Source organism: Colobus angolensis, unplaced genomic scaffold (assembly GCF_000951035.1).
Source record: "Colobus angolensis palliatus isolate OR3802 unplaced genomic scaffold, Cang.pa_1.0 Scaffold118, whole genome shotgun sequence".
Lineage (NCBI taxonomy): Eukaryota > Metazoa > Chordata > Mammalia > Primates > Cercopithecidae > Colobus > Colobus angolensis.
The window spans coordinates 6,117,064-6,130,345 of NW_012112919.1; the positions used below are offsets into that span (position 1 = coordinate 6,117,064).

Genomic DNA, 13,282 nt, shown 5'->3' on the forward strand with positions numbered 1-13,282 from the left:
GCCAACGTGGTGAAACCCCATCTCTACTAAAAATACAAAAATCAGCCAGGTGCCTGTAATCCCAGACAGGAAGATCGCTTGAACCTGGGAGGCAGAGGCTACAGTGAGCTGAGATCACGCCATTATACTCCAGCCTGGGCAGCAGAGTGAGACACTGTCTCAAAAAAAGAAAAAAGTCATTGAGCTGTATACTCAGGTTGTATTTTACTGTTTATCTCTAGAAAGGAAACACGGGGAAGTTACATGAAAAAAAAGACTCTTAAGAACAAGTCATGCTTTCCTCCTAAATTTAAACAACTCTACCTTGCTAGTTAAACCTCAAGGTCTTATAAGAAATTAGTTTATACATCTTAAACACCTATATAAACCCTAAGAATGTGTTATAAAATCAACATGACACTGTAGTCTATAATTATTGTGCTCTAAAATAACTCTGAAATATGTTATCTTAAGAGACAGTGTTGCACCCCTTCCTTCAGAGATACGTTGCTTGAGCTAACATTTTACTTCCAAGTCTTTTTTTCCCCAATTGGGAGTACGAAAGAAGGCTTTGGCTCAGATTTAAATGCTCACCAATTTCAAACCCATTCGGTCAAAATCAGTAAGCCTTCAAGTCAAAGCACCTTTCTTTTTGAAAATATTATATTAAATGCAGACATTGAAAAGGTTATAACATTGGCTCTTTGGGTTTCCATAATAATGCAAGAACATTTTTCCCAGGAGATCAATGCAGACAATTAATAATGATCCTTTATCTTATCTATAAATCTTAGTGTGCCAAACAAATACTATAGCATATAGAATAGCATCTGAGTACTTATTAATATTATAGAATTTTAGCAAGATAAATTCCCTAAAGATATCATTATCAACTCAGGAACATTATTTTTAGGCTGTTACATGTCCTTACAGCTTTTAAATAACAACCTTAGTTCAGTATGTCAAGATCTGCTAAGGCTAAGCTATTTGGATTAACAGTAATATCAAATTCTGAGGAACAAAACCTCAAGGCAACCCAATGAGAACATTTACAAAACAAGATCACTTTATTTCATATTGCAAAGCTCCCATTGGTCTCCAGAAGTATCTAATGCACTTTAAACAACTTTCATGGAAACAACTAAACCACAGCACTTTAATAAAGTATTACTTATGAGAATTGAAGAACCAACTTCTTGAACATTAACCTAAATTCCAGTGCCCTGGGGTAGGATCCTTAAACCATGGGTAAGAGGAGCATAACTCTGCCTAGGAAAGGAACTGTCCTGGGGCAGTGCCCTGAAGAGGGACAGTAGTGACCTCAAAGAAACTGCTGTCACCTAAAACAGCAATGGCCAGTATCACTTTCAAACCAGGCCATGCCCTGTGACAACCAGTGTGGCATCCACATGTCCACAACCTCTCAAAGCATCTTTTTAATGAAGGATCTGAACTAAAATGCATTTAAAAGCACACAGTATGGGCCGGGTGCAGTGGCTCACACCTGTAATCCCAGTACTTTGGGAGGCCGATGCAGGCGGATAACTTGAGGTCAGGAGTTCAAGACCAGCCTGGCCAATATGGCAAAACCCCATCTCTACTAAAAATACAAAAAGTAGTTGGGCATGGTAGCACACACCTGTAATCTCAGCTACTAGGGAGGCTGAGGCAGGAGAATTGCTTGAATCCAGAGGGCAAAGGTTGCAGTGAGCTGAGATGGCACCACTGCACTCCAGCCTGGGTGACAGAGTGAGACTATCTCAAAAAAAAGAAAAACAAGCACACAGTATTTGTTGTAATGATAAGAAAAAACAAGATTTTCTTTCTTGGCAATACTCAAATAAGTGATATAACTGACCACTTGGCTTATTTTCTAACCTCCAGAAAAGCATTTTTGAGCAAAGACAATTTCTAGACAAGCTGTGCCCGTGGTCCATCACCTGCCCGGAAACTCAGCAGATTCACCCATACCACCAAACACCACCAAGTCTTTTACGCAAAGAGAGTCTTACCTGTGAAAAGTTCAACCCATTCAATGGATGGCACTGCTCTTCCACCTTTTCCACTGCCCCAGTCTGTTTCCTCAGTCGCTCAGCCTCCTGGGCAAGGAACAGGTCTAAGACAGGCACCCCACGGGACTTAATGTCCACTTCAGTAAGGGAGTTGACCATAAGCATCACCCAGACAGGCCTCTTGCGCTCCCAGTTTCCGGCAATGGCATTGAAGAGGTAGTCTGCATAGAGTCCCTTGCCGCGCTGGTCTGGGGTCATCCACAAGGGCATCATGAGCTTGACATACTCCAGGTGGCGCTTGAGGCGGCAGTAGATGTCCCTGGGGAGCACATCTTGGAGGTTCTTGCCCTGCGGCAGCATCTGACAGCTGGTGAGAGCTGAGATCGTATAGGGGTCTGTGAGGTCCAACTCAAAGTACACAATGCTGCTCTGCAGGAAAGCCTCCTTAGAGTTGTCGGGGATGAAGTCCCAAACTCGGGTGTACGGGACATGGATCGTGCCAAAGAAGTAAGATGGCGGGTCTCGCTTAATGGTCCACAAGAAGGAATTCAACTCACTTTGCTGAAAAGAAAAAAGGCAACATCAAGGTACAATACGAGGGAGAGGGGAGGGGGGTGGTCAGGAACCTGTGAGAGGAAATGAATTGGTCACATTTCAAGAGAAACTATATCAAACTAGAATTTAGACTTTTGAGTCCATGTAGATTCACCTGCCAGGACAATCCATGTCTTAAATAGACAGGAGCAAATTATGAAATCAGGATGAAATCAGGGGCTCATTAGGATTCTAGTTTCAACCTTGGCTATACATTGGGATCACCAGGGGAGCTTTAAAAGAAGCATCTCTGAGTCCTACCTCCAGAGATTCTGATCTGATTGGTCTGGGATGAGACCCACCTTTTCAATCAAAAGAGGATGGGACCCCCCTTTTCAATCAAAATGTTGATTCCAAGATGAGAAAGCAATAGCAGTCACCAGTTTTGAGTTTGTGCCATGCCTGCCCTAGCAATGAACTGGGCAAGAGTTAAAGAAGTGAGTCTCAGGGGCCTCCAAGGATATACCTGATACCATCTAAGAGACACCTGACAAGCCCATTCACTGTCTCCCGGCAGACCTGATGGTCCCTGCTCCTTCAGATCTCAAAACCAACATCCCCAAAGGCAGAGGCTTCAACTCTGGCTATGCACTGGAATCACCCACAAAGCTTTTCCAGGTCCAATGCCTGGATCCACCCCAGACCAATCACATCAGAATCTCTGGAGGTGGAACTCAGAAATGCTACTTTTTGGGTTTTTTTTTTTTTTTGAGACAGAGTCTAACTCTGTTGCCCAGGCTGTGTGGTACAATCCAAACTCACTTCACTGCAACCTCAGCCTCCCAGATTCAAGCAGTTCTCCTGCCTCAGCCTTCTGAGTAGCTGGGATTACAGGCGCTCGCCACCACACCCAGCTAATTTTTGTATTTTTAGTAGAGACGGGGGTTTTACCATATTGGCCAGGCTAGTCTCAAACTCCTGACCTTGTGATCTGCCCACCTCAGCCTCCCAAAGTGCTGGAATTACAGGCGTAAGCCACCACGCCCGGCCACAGAGATGCTACTTTTAAAGCTCCCCTGGTGATCCCAACGTACAGCCAAGGTTGAAACTAGAGTCCTAATGAGCCCCTGATTTCATAGTTTGCTCCTGTCCCTTTAGGACGTGGATCACATTTCTTTCTCTCACAAAGCCTTCAGGTTCAGTCGCAGAGATCTGGATAATCTCTGCTGGATAGATTATCTCCAAGCTGTTGCACATGCTGAGCAGTGGTGCATGTTCATCTGAGGCCAGGCCATTTCACTCCTGGCCCCTGAGTGTCTCCCAACCTCAACAACTGGCATTTATAACATATCTGCTTATTAAGACGCACTGTACGAAGAAGTGCAGTGCTCAAGGAATTCAGGTGTAAGTGGCAGACATACTAGTGACAAGAACAATGTATCAAGAAAGCCAGAAATGTGAAAATCCAGGTTTATAAATATATATATATATATTTCAGCAGGGCATGGTGACTCACACCTGTAATCCCAGTACTTTAGAGGCTGAGGCGGGCAGATCACTTGAGCTCAGGGGTGAGACCAGCCTGGGCAACACAGCAAAACCCCGTCTCTACAAAAAATACCAAAATTAGTCGGGCATGGTGGTGCATGCCTGTAGTCCCAGCTACTCAAGAGGCTGAGGTGGATTGCTTGAGCCCAGGAGGTTGAGGCTGCAGATCGCACTACTGTGCTTCAACCTGGGCTACAGAATGAGACTTTATCTCAGAAAAAGAAAGAAAGAGAGAGAGAAGGAAGGACTGGAGGGAGGGAGGGAGGGAGGGAGGGAGAAATATTTGGAACATATTCACTTTACTAAAGGGTTTGACTTCAGCCTTTTAAGTAACATACTTCCTTTGGATTATGAAGTTTCAGTCTACAAGCAATTCTCATTATTCATGGTAGTTATATTTTATAAAGTTGCCACAAACACAAAATTAGCAAATACTAAACTGTTGTTCCTAAGGGAAACAAAAGGTTAAGTTCCTGTTCATAACATTTTCATCAACTGATCAAAACATAACCTTGTTTCATGTGTGCTTCTATTGAAAGGCACCTTATTGGCCCGGCACGGTAGCTAATGCCTGTAATTCCAGCACTTTGGGAGGCCAAGGCAGGCGGATTACCTGAGCTCAGGAGTTCATGACCAGCCTCGGCAACATGGTAAAATCCCGTCTCTACTAAAATACAAAAAATTAGCCAGGTATGGTAGCGGGCGCCTGTAGTCCCAGCTAGTTGGGAGGCTGAGGCAGGAGAATTGCTTGAACCTAGGAGGTGGAGGTTGCAGTGAGCAGAGATAGCGCCACTGCACTCCAGCCTGGGGGACAGAGCGAGACTCCATCTCAAAAAAAACAAATTTTAGGCCGAGCATAGTGGCTGATGCCTATAATCCCAGCACTTTGAGAGGCCAAGTAGGGTGGATCACTTGAGGTCAGGAGTTCGAGCCTGTCCAACATGATGAAACTCCACCTCTACAAAAAATACAAAAATTAACTGGGTGTGGTGGCGCGCTCCTGTAGTGCCAGCTACTCTACTTGGGAGGCTTGAGGCAGGAGGCAGAGGTTTCAGTGAGCCAAGACCCCACCACTGCATTCCAGCCTGGGCAACAGAGCAAGACGCAGTCTCAAAAAAAAAAATTTTAAACCATTGATTGTTGAAGTAATATTAAGAGATGAATCAACTACAGGGTCCCCATCCCCTAGGCATCCTCTTATGCAGTAATAAGGGTCCCTAGAGTTATTTAAATACTTCAAAAACGAAATGGAAACTGTACATCTACCAAGAACGTCTGCTAAGGCGAATTAAGCAATCAAATGTCTCACTGTTGGTTAGAATTAGATCAACAGGGTAGAAGACACTGGGTAACTATAATAGATGCTAATCAAAAGCTGAGATTGACAGTTATGTCTCTGGTCAATTGTAAACAGGTAACAATTATTACCTACAAAAAGGTAGAGGCAGCCTTCGAAGAGTAATATTAGTTTACTTGTTCATGTAGAGGTCTGGCTCGTGAAATGTCTGGGGACCACTGGCCTATATAAGAGATCTAACTGCACAACTTCCAGGCAGTCTACCCAAGAACTTCTACATAGTTTCCAACTGGGAGACACAGCAAACAAGCTGAAATGTTATTATTAAAGCCATGGGCACCTGATTCATCTATCAGGACACCATCATGCTAAACAAATATATTCCCAGGAAAACCAAACCCATACTGCAGGAGAATGGAGGGGTGGGATTCGCTTTGGTTCGGTTTTGGTTTGTTTTAATCCAATACACTTAATCTGCCTAAGGCCCCTATCCAACCTCAAAATACCTGCATTTCTCTTCAGAAGCAGTCTGTTCAATATGCATCCATTTTCATTTTATTATTTATTTATTGTTGCCTTTTCATCTATTACTGGTCTAGAAATAAGGTCACTGTATGATCTTTTCATTGAAAACTGCTTAAATATAAAACACACACACACACTCACACATATGTCTGGCCTCCAGCCGTGCAATGACAGTACCGATGCTAACAGCAGCTGTTCGTTGTGTGCTAGTCTCCACCCAAACATTGTGCATGGACTTTCCCACTGCCTGCATTCAACACAATTATTTCTGCTGAGCCTACCATGTGCCAGACACTGTTCTAGGCACTGAGAATACAGCAGTGAGTGACACACAGGGCCCTGTTGGTGCTAATTGCTGTGGAGAACATGTAAGCCGGCTTTAAGTCTTTCATCTTGGAGGAGGCCAAGACGTAACTTTCTTCCGGTGTCCCAAATCTGGGTTCATCTGCCACGAGCTGCCTCCACCATGCTGCCTAAGTTGGACCCTAACGAGATCAAAGTCGTATACCTGAGTTGCACTGGGGGTGAAGTCAATGCCTCGTCTGTGCTGGCCCCCAACATCAGCCCCCCTGCGTCTGTCTCCAAAAAAGATTGGTGATGACATTGCCAAGCCAACCAGTGACTGGAGGGGTCTGAAGACTACAGTGAAACTGACCATTCAGTACAGACAGGCCCAGATTGAGGTGGTACCTTCTGCTTCTGCTCAGATCATCGAAGCCTTCAAGGAACCACCAAGAGACAGAAAGAAACAGGATAATATTAAACACAGTGGAAATATCACTTTTGATGAGGTTGTCAACGTTGCTCAACAGATGCAGCACCAATCTTTAGCCAGAGAACTCTCTGGAACCATTAAAGAGATCCTGGGGACTTCCCAGTCTGTGGGCTGAATCTTCATGGTTGCCACACTCATGACATCATAGATAACATCAACAATGGTGCAGTGGAATGCCCAGTTAGTTAAGGAGCACAAAGGAAAACATTTCTATAAAGGAACATTTGACAACAAAAACTACAAAAAGAACATGTAAGCCAGAAAAGGGATAGTGAGTACTGTGGTACAGGGTTGCAGGGGTGATTTTAAGTAGGGGGACCAGAAAAGTCACTGTCTAGAAAGACATCTAAGCTTTGCCATGAAGGAGACAAGGGGCCCACTAAGGGGATATCTAAGAGAAGAGCATTCCCTCCAGGAGGCAGAAACAGCAGTGCAAAGGCCCTGAGGCAAGGAGGGCCTCCATGCACTGGAAGACCAGCAAGGAGGCCAGCATGACTGAAAGGGATAGCTGAAGAGGAAAGCAGGAGGCAGAGGTCAGAGAGGTGAGTAAGGCCAAGCCATGCAGGGTCGTTGGGCCCCTGGAAAAGCCCCAGGAAGTGTAGAGGACTATGTGCTCACAAACAAGACGTTCCCGATAAGTCCTGCTCTTGCAAAAGAAGCAGGGCATTCCTTCCCTGCAAACAGGGAGGACAAAGGAGCCAGTTGCGAACAGCAGACCCTGGGGGCTTGTTTATGTGTAAACATCTTGAAAATCCAGAAAGTCAGGGAAAGGTCAGAAAAACAACAATGTGTCTTGTGACTTGGCAACATTCCACAAACGACTATATAAAATAAAGCAGAGCGCACCATTCAAGGCGGCCGCCATGTTTGTCTTGTCTTGTGTTGTCTTGTGTGTTCATTCCTTTGTTTAGGAAACACGCGGACCCCAACAAGGAAGGGCTCAGGCTTTCAACTGAGTCAAATGGGAGCTAGCCCAGGTTTTTGAGAGAGGAGTGACATCAGCTGACAGTGTGTTCAAAGGATCACCCTGGAGGCTGGGATGAATAGAAGGATGAGGGCAGACACAAGTAGGTCAGTTAGGACATTACCAAAATAATCAAAGTGGGAGTGACAGGATTGATGGAAGTGATCAAATTCCAGATATAGTCTAGAAAACAGGATTTGCTGGCCAGTACGGTGCCTCATGCCTATAATCCCAACACTTTGGGAAGCTTGATCCCAAAAGTTTGAGACCAGCCTGGACAACATAGCAAGACCCTGTCTCTACAAAAAATTTAAAAATTAGCCAGGGATGGTGGCAGGCACCTCAGGTCCCAGCTACTTAGGAGGTTGAGGTAGGAAGACAGTTTGAGCCTGGGAGGATGAGGCTGCAGTAAGCTGTGATCGCACCACCGCACTCCAGCCTGGGCAACAGAGTGAGACCCTATCTCAAAATTTTGAAAAAAAAGAAAAAGAAAAAAGAAAAAACAGAACTTGCTGATGAAAGGATGAGGTTATCATTTACAGGGAAAGGTCAGAAATTTGGTTTTGGATCTGTGCAGATGACATGTCAAGCACACAACCTAGTGCCAAGGTCCGGCTGGTAGGTGAATATGTAAGTCTGGAGCTTGGGAGAGGCCTGGGCCAGAGATAAAGATGAGGGCATCATCACCATGTAGATGGTCTTTAAAGCCGTGGGACTAGATAAGGTCTGCAACAGGATGTCCACAGGAGAAAAGGTCTAGGAGTAGACTCAGGGCCCTCTCACCCTAATAAGTCTGGGGAAAGAAGAGCAGCTAGCAAGAGAGAATGAGAAGTGGCCAGCAAGGTTGCTGGGAAAATCAGAAGAGTAGGAGGCCAATTGAAGAAAGTACTTCAAGGAGCAGAAAGTAAGCAAGTGGGTTAAATGTGAATGGTAGGCCAAATAAATCAAGAATTTGAGAACTGACCTCTGGATTGAGCACCACTGAAGTCACTAGGGACCCAGACAAGAATAGTTTGAGTGGTATGGTGGGAGCAAAAAAGGTCTTGTGCTAAGTGGTGGACAGGTAGGCTGGCTCCTGAGTCCAGGCTTTTAAACACCATATTTATGCAGCCTTAACATGCAATAGACTTTACTTGTTATTCAGAGTCATATCTTTTTTCAGTTAATACCCTGCTAGTTGCATTGTTGCTCAGGAGTGCCACCTGACTCTAAATCTAGAAAAGCTCTGTCCAGCTCACCTTCCCGATCCCAGATGATTGCCCAGGGAAATGCCACACTGACCTTGTTACATCCTCAGGTGCCACCTTTCCCGTCTTCTCTTTTCAAGTTAACACAAGTCAGGGGCTTTTCTGTTTTTTTTTATGCCAAGGGCTATATCTTATTCACCTTCATATTCCCAAATACTGAAATACTTGCCATATACTACTACATAGGAGCTCAAAAAGAGTTTTTTTAAAGAAATGAATCTTATCATGTACAATTTCTTCAATACCTACAGTTCTGTTCTGACAAACAGGGCACCCAGACTCCCACTGTGTGTGTCAATAACCATTCCTGTTGAACACTGACCCTGCCCCACCAGACACGTCTTCGGCAGGGCACAGGCTGAAAGGAGAGTCTTCAGGACTCTTCTTTACCTTACCTTGCCCACTGGTGAACCCCCGGACCCTTGCACTTACTGTACTGGTGCAACTGCCTCTGCCTCTCTCATACTGATATCCTCAGGGTAAGGCTATTTATCTCTACAAAAAAATAAAAACAAAAAAAACAAACAGAAAAAAAACCTTCACTACTCCATTTCACTATTAAAATATATGGCAGTGAGAAGAAGCCATAGATTTTAACATGAGGATGGTTTAAAAGAAAATAAAACTGAACCACTGTTAACATGTCCCTTCTACCTTGTTACAACTGTTCCCAGAAGGAAAAGACAGCCGGGCATGGTGGCTCATGCCTGTAATCCCAAGACTTTGGGAAGCTGAGGCAGGAAGACCATTTGAGGCCTGGAGTTCAAGGTTACAGTGCGCTATGATCACAACACTGCACTCCATCCTGGGTGACAGAGCAGGACTCTGTCTCAAAAAAAAGAAAAGAAAAAAGAGAGAGAAAACATGGCCATGGGTGACTGAGACATAGAAGCTACAAGCTTCTGAATCAAACTGAGATTTTAACAGACACCTGTGTAGTCCATCCAATGAAAAAGAACAAGGCACAATGACAACTGTGTATGGCAAGCTAACTCTGTAACACCCAGCACCCCCTCAGCTCCTCCCATCCTAGCATCACCAGACCAGCAATAACTGCACTTTTCCAAGATTGCTCTTCAGCAGACCAGCCACAATGAAGCTGGCTTTACATTTTCCTTTTCATTCAACAAATATTTGTTGAGCATCTGCTATGGCCATGCATTCTTCTGGATACTGGGGATACAGAGGCAAATAAAACAGACAAAAAGCCCTGCCCTTATGAAGATGACTCAGGGGAAGGGGTAGCAATAAACAAAAATTTTTATCAGATGGTGATTAAGTGCTATAAATAAAAATAAAGCAGGGAAGGCAGATGGTAGTGGTGGCAGCGGTTGATATCACCTTTATGAGAGTAATCAGGAAGAAACTCATTGAGAGACACTTGAGCCAAAGCCATTGGAGGTAAGGGAGCAAGCCTGTGGATAAATGAGGGGAGAACTTTCCAGGGGGAAGAAAGAGCAAGTGTAAAAGGCATCAGGTCAGGCACGATGGCTCACAACTATAATCCCAGCGCTTTGGGAGGCCGAGGCAGGTCGATCATGAGGTCAGGAGTTCGAGACCAGCCTGGTCAAGATGGTGAACTTCCATCTCCACTAAAAATATAAAAATTAGCCAGGCACAAGTAGTGGACGCCTGTAATCCCAGCAACTCAGGAGGCTAAGGCAGAAGAATCACTTGAAACGGGGAGGCTGAGGTTGCAGTGAGCCAAGATCATGCCACTGCACTCTAGCCTGGGTGACAGACAGAGCAACACTCAAAAAAAATAAAACAAAATAAATTAAAAAAAAAAAGACATTAGGCAGGAATAGGAAAGAATACTAAGAGTTCTGTTATGATAAGAAAAGAGACTCAACCTGCATGGTGCTCAGGGTAAACCCTGCAGTGCCTAGGGGCCAATTTAGGCTCAGAAGACCTCTCTAATGATTAACCAACCATGAAAACCAAACCAGCTCTCAAGCCTACAATCCTGCAGAATCCTATAAGGGCTGCTGCACTGGATCGGAGACTGGATCCCAGGACTTCCCCTCTAGAATCTCAAGACCCCAACCCACTGAGGGACCCAACCACAATGCCCTTACAGCATGTGGGTCAGACATACAGCGTATGTGCCACTGATTGGCCTTCCCAGTTCCACAGGGGGTAAGACAGAGTCTGCCCACAGAATAGAACAGCGATTCTCAAAGTATGGTCCAAGGACCTGTGGGTGTGCCGAAGAGACTTTCAGGGAGTCTATAAGGTCAAAACTGTTTTCACAAAACTAAGATATTTTCCTTTCACCCTCATTTTCTCACAAGGTACTGTAGAATTTTCTGGAGGCTACATGTGTGTAATGAGGTCACTGCTCTGATGGCTAATGGAATGTGTGCTATGTTGTGTTTTATTAATATCTCCATTAATTCACATAAAGTAAAAGTCTTTGAGGTTTTCAATACTTTTTTTTTTTTTTGGATATAGGGTCTTGCTCTTTCACCCAAGCTGGAGTGCAGCGGTGCAATCGCACCTCACTGTAGCCTCCACCTGCCAGGCTCAAGGTTTCCTCCCACCTCACCTCTGGAGTAGCTGGGACTGCAGGCACATGTCCCCACGCTAGTAATTTTTTTGTTTTGTTTTGTTTTTTTGTAGAGGCGAGGGTCTTGCCATGTTGCCCAGGCTGGTCTGCAACTCCTGGGCTGAAGAGATCCACCGCCTTGGCCTTCCAAAGTGCTGGGATTACAGGAGTGAGCCACCATGCCCGGCTTCTTTGATAATTTTTTGTAATGTAAAGGAGTCCTGAGACCAAAAGGTAGGACAACCGATGGACTAAAGGACTCATAAAGACAGATTCTAAAGGAGAGAAATCTTATCCTGACTCACTCATCATAATTACCCATTGATAATAGGTTTTGCAGAAGTGAAAGACATCGTGCTTTCTTGTGAGGAGATGGACTCCTGCCTTGTCTAACAAGCATGAAGCGGCCACTCCGCAACAGAGTTTGAAACCACGCCTGGTGCAGACTCCCCTCTCCTGCTGCTGAGCTTCCTGCCTTGGTAGAGGGCCGTCCGCAGACTCGCGACACCTTAGAGAGGCGAACACCGTGCGTCTTCCCAGCCAGCCCGGAGCTCCAGGATCGGCTGTATTTGGCCGTCCTCTGCTTTGCGGCAGTTGGGATGAGGAATAGAATTGCCAGTGGCCACGGGTAGAGGCAGACCGGGGAGCTGCGCAGGTGTCATCAAAGATGGGCGGACCTCTAAATTCCAGCCCCACTCCCTCCAACCCCCAAACCCCCCAGCCCTCCGCGTCGCGGGCGCACCAGAAGGATAAGCCTGGCATGGCCCTCCCCAGGGCCAGGGACGCACAGAGATCAAACCCACCGGAACAAATGCTCGAAATTCAACCTATGCCGCACTCAGAAGAGAGGGACTGGAGAACCACAGAAAATTCTGAGAGTAGGAAAACTGATCAGAGAAGGAAATGTTCATCTCGAAAGAGGTCCAGCCTCGGAGACGCAAGACCTGTCCGCTATAGAGCTGTGTGGACTCGGGCAGGTCACTGGGCCTCCCTTGCCTGGGTTTCCCTCACCTGCAAAACCTGATGCGAACATCTAAAGCGCCCGGCTGGACACGCAAGGCTCAGGCAGTGGTCACTCCGCAAACGCACTCTGTGACCTGGAGCACACAGGTCCCCCGCTGAGTGTCAGTTTCCCAGATCCGTAAAACAAGGGAAATGGCTTCAACTCCCTAAAGTCCCTTCTAACTCAGGCACTGGACATATAAAGGTTAAACCAAGCAGCTGCAGGGCGCTGTTAATATTTTGATAAGAGCAGGTGAAATTAAACTCTTAAGGAAGAGAGGGAAGAAGAAACTTCAAATAAATGCACCCAAGTTACTGCTCCGCTACGCCCTAGCTGATCGGTCCCCCAAAAGCTGGCGAAAATGGCTGGCGAGACCCCAGGGGCCCTCCCGGACGCCCTTGGGCTGGCAGAGGGCAAAGGCCAGGGCACTGAGTCCCTTGGAGCCTGCTGGCCGCTCCCCTGCGGGAAAGAGGAACCCGAGTGCGCGAAAAGGCGCGCGAGCAAGGAGCGCCGCGGTGCTAGGTGAAAGCCCAGCTGTGGAAGTCGGCTCCGGGTCCGAAAGCGCTGCTTCGCGGGGATCGGAGGGAAACCATCCCAAGGAGGTGCGGAGAGGCCACCTCTCCAGCACCCGACGCGCGTCTTACTTGGGGCTTGAGCTCGCAGTTGGCGGCGCCAGGAGCCCCGCGCCGCGGAGCTGCGCCCATGGGCAGGAGGCAGAGGGTCTGCAGCAGGAACCAGCTCCAGGGACTCATCTTCCTCACGGCGGCTCCGAGGCCCGGAACGCGGAGGGAAGGAGTAGGGCAGCGGTGGCCGCCAGCCCTGGCTAGCCGGGGCGGCGGGGCCGCCTTAG

General features: G+C 46.5%; 1 protein-coding gene across 2 annotated transcripts in view; it reads right to left on the reverse strand.

Moving 5' to 3' along the window:
- TRABD2A (TraB domain containing 2A) overlaps window positions 1–13,274 on the reverse strand; it is a 58,130-nt gene extending 44,856 nt beyond the window's left edge. Inside the window, exons 1-2 of one of the 2 annotated variants that reach the window (XM_011963837.1) lie at window positions 13,077–13,274; window positions 1,992–2,552 (exon numbers count right to left, since the gene is read on the reverse strand). In XM_011963837.1, coding sequence (XP_011819227.1) covers window positions 1,992–2,552; window positions 13,077–13,184 — 669 coding nt within the window. In that variant the 5' untranslated portion in view covers window positions 13,185–13,274. The remainder of the gene's footprint in view (window positions 1–1,991; window positions 2,553–13,076) is intronic. The other variant, XM_011963828.1, reaches the window with a different exon arrangement.
- Window positions 13,275–13,282: the final 8 nt, after the last annotated feature.